The 7,885-nt window shown below is 47.5% G+C and overlaps 1 protein-coding gene across 2 annotated transcripts in view; it reads right to left on the bottom strand.

The window, feature by feature from the left end:
* CCKBR (cholecystokinin B receptor) overlaps window positions 1–7,673 on the bottom strand; it is a 10,450-nt gene extending 2,777 nt beyond the window's left edge. The window contains exon 1 of one of the 2 annotated variants that reach the window (XM_007459801.1): window positions 7,505–7,673. In XM_007459801.1, coding sequence (XP_007459863.1) covers window positions 7,505–7,655 — 151 coding nt within the window. In that variant the 5' untranslated portion in view covers window positions 7,656–7,673. The remainder of the gene's footprint in view (window positions 1–7,504) is intronic. The other variant, XM_007459802.1, reaches the window with a different exon arrangement.
* Window positions 7,674–7,885: the final 212 nt, after the last annotated feature.

Below are 7,885 nucleotides of genomic sequence, written 5' to 3'. Positions count from 1 at the left end.
CATGCATGTTCCCTACACATCTGTTAGAACCGTTTTTACTTTCTGCCTTATATTTTAATTATCTATAAACATTCATTCTTATTCCACAAGCATTTACAGAGGACTCCCTTTATGCCAGGCCCTAGGGACAGAGGACATGGCAAATGCCCTGTGAGCTCTCATCTGAGAGCTCACAGTCTAGAGGGAAACTCAGATGTATAAACAGATAATTGTCACGTGGTGTGATAAGGAGGGAGGCTGAGGAATACACAGACTGCTCTGGGAGCTCACGGGAGGGACATGTAGTGTTGCTGGGCTAGACAAAGGGCTGACCCCATTCATTTTTGTTATTGCCTATTGGGTGAAGGATTCATCATTGGGCTTCCATATCACAGCCAAGCAAACCCAGACAAAATTGAATAGAATTAAATTAAACTGGACCCAGTCACCCATGGCCTCAGCATGAGGGAGACTGGAGCTTGGAGGGAGAGAGGGCAGGGACACAGCCTGCCAAGTTGCGGGGAGGGAAGGGCCCAGAGCTGCAGGGCCCTTTTTCATAGCCCCATACATTGACTGACTTTGGCCAGAGCTCCCAAAGTAAACTGTTTTCTCGTAACAATAGTTTGCACTTATTCAGAAGTTGTTCTAGACTTTGAGTAAGTGCTACTTACAAGAGATCCCCTAACTGAACTCAGCAGTGATACTACTTGTTCAGAGCACCCAGTAAGTTAGGAGCTGATTCAGAATAGAAGCCAGTCTCTAGATCTCTAAAACGCTTTGCCTTCTATCGCTTCATCTCTTCTCTGTCATTCATGATGCTGTCCCCCTCTATACTCTACCATGGCATTTCTCACTGTATTATTCTGTTCATTTTCTATCTCCACCACTAGACTATGAGCTCTTGAGCACAAGGGCAATGCCCACGATGCTCTCCAGCATGTTCCTAGCATTTGGCATAATGTCCCCTGCACAGGAGCTGTTAACCCCTGCTTGCTGATGAATCTTAAATGGATCTCTGTCACTCTCCACATAAATGCACCTGCTTTGTCCCTCCTCATCCATCTTTCACCTCTGTACTTCTAAAGCTCCAGCATACACTCTCCTTGCTGCCTCTGTCTCTTTAGAGACCCATGTTGGAGGATTTTTTTTGGTGGAGGGGAGGGGGCAAATGACAGGCTGTGATTTTGGATGTGTTACTTTTACTATTATATACAAACCACCTGTGTCTCATTTAGAAGCTGGGCCCCTCTCTGCAGGGAAGGCTTATGGACGGTTTATGTGTGACAATTTGAGGTGTACGTGTGTGTGTATGTGTTTCATATGTGTTTCAGCAGTGCCCCGGGGCTTGAAGGATCTCAGTTCCCGACCAGGGATCGAACCCGGGCCCTGGCAGTGATGGTGCTGAGTCCTAACCACTGGACCACCAGGGAAGTCCCTCTCTTCAACTAGTTCTTGATTCAACACCCACACCTCAAGTTTGTATGGCACTCTAAACTGTGAAAAGCACATTTCTCATTCATTCATCTGGCTAATGGATCTCGTGTGTATCCTTGAACTTGGCTAATTGTGGTGTAGCTGGAAGATGGGGCTAGGCCCTCTATTATGAAGTTCCCAATCTGTGTGGGGACCTCTGAAAACTAGAGGACAAAGTCCCAGTAAAAATGACCAGCAACTGTACAATGCTTGGCTGTTTAACTGGGCACTTCCAGCTGTTATTTTATTTCCAGCCATCACCATCTCTCTAAGTCTTTGCTGTTGAACAGTTAGGAGATGTGAAAAGGCTAAGTAAAAGCAATCTTAGAGCTAGGGATCTTGGAAAAGGCAGGGAAGGATAAATAGTTGGAGCACAGGGGACTTTTAGGGCAGTGAAACTATTCTATATGGTACTGTAATGGTGCATAAATGTCATTATACATTTCTGAAAACCCATAGAACATACAACACAGAGAGTGAACCCTAATGTAAACTATGGAATTTAGTTAATAATGTATCGATATTGGCTCATCAATTGTAACAAATGTACTACACTAATGCAGGATGTTAAGAACAGGGGAAACTCTGTGTGTGTGTGTATGCATCCATGTATGTTTGTGTGGTGGCATATGAATGACCACAGTGGCTTCAGGGGTGGCAGAATGGGAGATGCACCTCCTGGGGTACAGCCACTAGTGCCTTGACAGTCTATCTGTGGGCACCCTTCTGCTGGGGATGAGAGGAGAGCAGAAATCAGACCAGGGGACTCAGAAGACTGGGACAGTTCAGTTCTGCTTCTGGGGTCTAGAGGATCTGCATGTGTTCTGTCCAGATGATGGCAGAGAAGTGTGGGTACAAAAATCCAGATGACGCGACATGAAACAAAAACAGGCTTTTCTAAGAAAGGGTTCTACGGAACACTGAAGCTGCTGATGCCTCAAATCCTGCCATTCACTGGTGTGTTGGATCTGGTCACCCATCACTCAGGCATCAAAGTAGTACCCATGCCTCTGTGGTGAGCATGGATAGCATCTAGCTGATTGTGGGTAACAGCTGGGTGATGCGGACATCCACATGTTAATGGATTCTAACTGAGGGGGCAGAAATAATATGCAGGGTGTGTATGTAGGTAAGATCAGAGTGAGCACTGGGTAATACTTTAGTCTTGGAGCTGATATCTGGGTGGGTGAGAGTAACACATATTTCTGTAGGCAATTTCTGGAGAAGGGTAACAGCTACGTGTCTATAGGTAATATCTGATTGAGTGTGGGTTGCCTGTAAGTTTAGGTAATATCTGAGTAAGTGCTGTAACGTTTGAATGAGCCAGGGTCTGCAGATAACATCTCATTTTGTAAGTAACATCTTCAGGAAGCATGGGTTACATTCAGAGGTCTGTATGTGAATAGGGGAATATCCAGCTGACGGTGATCATAGCTGACTGAGCAGAAGTAATATGCAAGTATATGTGGGCAATATTTAAGTGAGTGTGAATATGAGATATTAACAGATTAAGATGTTAATCTTATTGAGTAAAATAACTGAGCGCCTGAGCAAACATAGGTAGTATTTGAGTCTTTGCAGGTAACATCTGAATATGTAAGAGTAATATCTATGACTTTATGGGTAATATCTGGAGAAGGGTTACTTAAGTGAGCATGGGTAATATTTGCTTGTATGTGGATAATAATAAAACAAAAGCGAGTGTGTTTGATGGATGAGTAATATCTGAATGACAGTGGGCAATATTTAAGTGAGTGTGGGTGACATCTGCTTTTCTGTGGGTAGCATCTGAGTGAACATGGGTAACGTTCAAGTCTATGTGGATTATATCAGAATAATGTGAGTAACGTCCATATTTCTATCGGTAGCACTGGAGTGAGCCTGGGTAAGATGCGTCTGTCGTGGTAACAGCTGAGTGAGTGTGGTTAACAGAGTCTCTGTGGGTAGCTTCTGACTGCCAGGTGTCACATCCACATGTGTGCGGGCAGCAACGTCTAGATGACTTGTGCTCTGAATCACTTCACATTCTGCTTTCTCAAGGTCCCTTACTCTATCAGCTAGCCCTGCTATCTTCTGCACTTCAACCTTTCTCTCTCGGCCCATTCCCCCAAAACATTTTTAAAATGGCCTTATCTCTACAACACATACACACTCAAAAGACAAACTATGCATGAGCGCGTGTGCGCGCTCACACACACACGCACATGCACACACACCCTTCCTCAACCCTATGTCATCCTCCTCAGCCCCATGTTATTTCTAGCACTATTCTGTTTTCTCTTTGTCTCTCTCTCTCTCCCTACCAAACTTCTGGAAAGTCTTATCTGCACACCTTGGTTCACTTCTTATAACCCCTCCCCCATGGCCCAAACTTCTACCCACAGTAGCCATCCCCTAACGCCCACAGCTCTCCTAAGACTTCCTTGTATTGAATCGGAAGGATGCTGTTACGACCTTATCTGACCTATATGGGCAGCATTTGACATCACTTCTCCCACTCTGCTTGAAACTTTCTTTTTTCCTTGCCTTCTTGTCTCTCTGATGGCCTCATTTAGATCTACCTCATGGACTCTCCTTCCTCTGCTTGGCTTTTAAAAATTGGTCTTCCTGTGCAGATGGCCAAGAGACACATGAAAAGATGCTCAACATCATTAATTATTAGAGAAATGCAAATCAAAACTACAATGAGGGGCTTCCCTGGTGGCGCAGTGGTTGAGAGTCCGCCTGCCGATGCAGGGGACACGGGTTTGTGCCCCGGTCCGGGAAGATCCCACATGCCGCAGAGCGGCTGGGCCCGTGAGCCATGGCCGCGGAGCCTGCGCGTCCGGAGCCTGTGTTCCGCAACGGGAGAGGCCACAACAGTGAGAGGCCCGCGTACCGCAAAACAAAAAACAAAAAACAAAAAAAATAAAACTACAGTGAGGTATCACCTCACACCGGTTAGAATGGGCATCATCAGAGAATCTACAAACAACAAATGCTGGAGAGGGTGTGGAGAAAAGGGAACCCTCTTGCACTGTTGGTGGGAATGTAAATTGATACAGCCACTATGGAGAACAGTATGGAGGTTCCTTAAAAAACTAAAAATAGAACTAACCATATGACCCAGCAAACCCACTCCTGGGCACATACCCAGAGAAAACCATAATTCAAAAAGACACATGCACCCCAATATTCACAGCAGCACTATTTACAATAGCCAGGACATGGAAGCAACCTAAATGCCCATCGACGGACGAATGGATGAAGAAGATGTGGTACGTGTATACAATGGAATATTACTCAGCCATAAAAAGGAACAAAATTGGGTCATTGGTAGAGACGTGGATGGACCTAGAGACTATCATACAGAGTGATGTAAGTCAGAAAGAGAAAAACAGGTATCATATATCAATGTGGAATCTAGAAAAATGGTACAGATGAACCAGTTTGCAAGGCAGAAATAGAGACACAGATGTGGAGAACAAATGTATGGACATGAAAGGGGGAAAGTGGGGCTGGGTGGTGGTGGGATGAGCTGGGAGATTGGGATTGACATATATATGCTAATATGTATAAAATAGATAACTAATAAGAACCTGCTGTATAGATAAATAAATAATTTTTTAAAAAAAATTGGTCTTCCTCAGGGTCCCGTCTCAGGACCTCTTTTTTTTTTTTCCCATCTGACACAATCTCTGTATGATTTAATCTATTCTCATGGCTTCCATTACCACCTCTAGACAAACACCTTTTAAGTTTGTATTTCTAGCTCATACCTCTCCCCTATGTTCCAGACCCTTGGATTCAACAGCTTACTAGGTAACTCCACCTGGATATTTTACCAGCATTTAAACTCAGTGGGTTCCAAATTGAATGTATAATCTCCTTCAAACCTGTTTCTGTTCCTTTGTTATCCTCATCATACAGCACCAACATCCATCCAATTGTCTAAGCCAGAAACCTAGATGTCATCCCTTGACCTCTTCCTCCTTCTCCATTTCTAATAAATCATCAAGTTCTGTTGATTTCACTTCCAGAAGTGCCTGTCAAATCCACCCAATTCTCTCCATCCCCATTGCCAGTAGCTTAGCCTAGGCCAGCATCATCTTTCATCAGGACCAATGTAATATGATAGCCTTCTAAAGGATGCTCCTCTCTCCATTGGATTGTCCTCCAATCCATCCTCTTTAATACAGAACTAATCCTGGCAGCACTACTGAACCTTTCGGTAATTCCCATAGCCCTCAGGATAAAATCCATACTCCTTAGACAAGGTCCATAAAGCTCTCTGGAAACCGTTTAGGCTGGTCTTCATCTTGAGTGTTCATTATTCCTCTCTTATGGTGCATGTCTCAGGCACACAGAAACTGTGTCACACTGAACGAAAGTGCCATGGACTTAAACTCTGGCTGTTTACACATACTGGTCCTCTGCTTGAGATGCTTTTTGCTTTTTCTGCCCCTTCACTTGGCTGGCTTTCCCTCAGCTTTTCAATTTTTATTTCAATTTAGCCTTCACCTCCTCAGGAGGCCAACTCTGATTCCTAAGCCTAGGCTAGGCTAGATAGAGCTGCTCCTCTTCTGTGTTCCCGCATCCCTCTCAAGGCACTTCCCACTCTGTACGGCAATTCTCTGCTTACTTGTCCTTCTCCCCCACAGAACCGTGAGCTCCATGAAGTAGGAGCTGTGTCAGTTTTGTTCTACTCCTGTCCTTAGTGCTTAGCACAATCTCTGGCTCCATAAATATTTGTTGAGTGAAAGAATCTGGGTGTAACAATGAGAGAGTGTGTGACAACTGGTCTGAGAATGCATGCAGTATTTTATGGGGGAAAATAAATACTTGAATTGCAGTTTATTCCCATTTTCCCTTTAAGGCTTGGAATAATTTCCTTCTGCTTAACACTGTTCCTTCTCCTGGGATCCCACTTCTTCCTTTCCTGCCTATTGAACTCCAACTTCAAGGTTCCCTCTGTGAAGTTTTCAGACCCCATCTCCTTCGGGTGCCCAGAGTTTGGTCCCTCTTGTGGAAATTCCAATGCTGACTGTGATTTTCCCATTGGTTTTTGTCTCCCGCTTGCACTGGAGATGGCAGTCCAGACTGGGTCTAGTTCAGCCCTGTGTACCCAGCACCTAGCCCAGAGACTATAATAGCAGGTGTCCAGTAACCATCTAAGGAAAGAAAAGGTATAGGAAGGGGAAAAATAAGACTTGAGCTGGGTCGTTGAGAAAATGTGGATGTTGGCTGATGGGAGGAATGAAAGTCACTTTGGGGACTGGGTGAGTGGAAGCAGTCTGGTGGTGAGGGAGAGAAGGTGGCACAAAGGGGTGGGATGATGAATGGGGCAGCCAGGCTCTAGGAGGCTGAAACCTAAGGAGAGGCAGGTTGGAGAGGGGGCTTGGAAGGGACCTGGAGACATTACTTGGAGACATTACTTGGAGACAGCGAAGGAGGGAGGGTATAGACCCGAGAAAAACTCCAACTTGGGAGGCAAGGGGATCTGAGGAAATGGAGACAGGCAGCTCTAGAGAGCAGCCCCTCAGTCCAATGTCCAGCCTAATTCAGGTTAGAGGACCTCTTTTGGGAAGGCAGGTGGTTGGGTGGGGGACACAGGAAATTATAACGCTAACTTCCCATTCGGGTCTTCCAGAGTGCCCCTTCCCCAACCAGGCCCCTTCTTTCCCCCAATCTTGCCTTCCTTCCTTTCTTTCCTTCCCCACTGTGGCTCGGTGAACTGGCTGCAAAAGGAAAGGAGAGACCTGGGAGGATTGGCCAGAGGAGGTCCTTGTCTTCCCACCGTCTCTGTCTAGGAGGCGGCTGTGTGTTGGGGGTGACCAGGAGCTCTGGGGGTGGTCAGGGGACCAGGGTGTGAAAGGGCTCTGACTAGGTAGTGTGAAGCTGCAATGGAGTTTTATGAGCTGTGGGGGACACATGCGTCAGGCGAGCTGTTTGGGGACAGACGGAGTACTATGAAGGGATAGCGTGGGCGTTTGGGGAAGCAGTGGGGGCCTCTGTGAGTGTTGCGGGGTGCAATGAGAAGGAGCTCGTGGACGGGGCTCAGGGAGGCACCCACCTCGTGTCCCGGCTCCGCGGATGCGCGGGGGCTCACAGCTGAGGTTGCCGGTGCCGCTGCCGTTGAGGAGGGGGCCCCCCGGGCGGCACAGGGAAGCCGCCGGCCCGGGGCCGTATCCCGGCACGCTCCGGTTCGGCTTCAGCAGCTCCATGGCCCCGGCCCATGCGCTGCCCCCTGCGCTCGGCCGGGCCGGCTCCCCGCAGCGCCTCCACCTGCTCCAGCGGAGATTCCGGCTGAGGCTCCCGCCCCGCCTGGTTCCCGCCCCCAACCCCGGCCCCCGCCCCTCCGCTCCTCCTCTCCTCGCCCCGCCTCGGCTCGCCTCCCTCCCAGGCTCGGGGCCGCCTCGGGCTTGCCCGGTGACTCTCCGCCCCCCCTCTCCCG

Source organism: Lipotes vexillifer, unplaced genomic scaffold (genome assembly GCF_000442215.2).
Source record: "Lipotes vexillifer unplaced genomic scaffold, Lipotes_vexillifer_v1.1 scaffold61, whole genome shotgun sequence".
Lineage (NCBI taxonomy): Eukaryota > Metazoa > Chordata > Mammalia > Artiodactyla > Lipotidae > Lipotes > Lipotes vexillifer.
The sequence above is the reverse complement of the archived record's forward strand: the minus strand, read 5'-3'. Positions and strand labels throughout refer to the sequence as shown.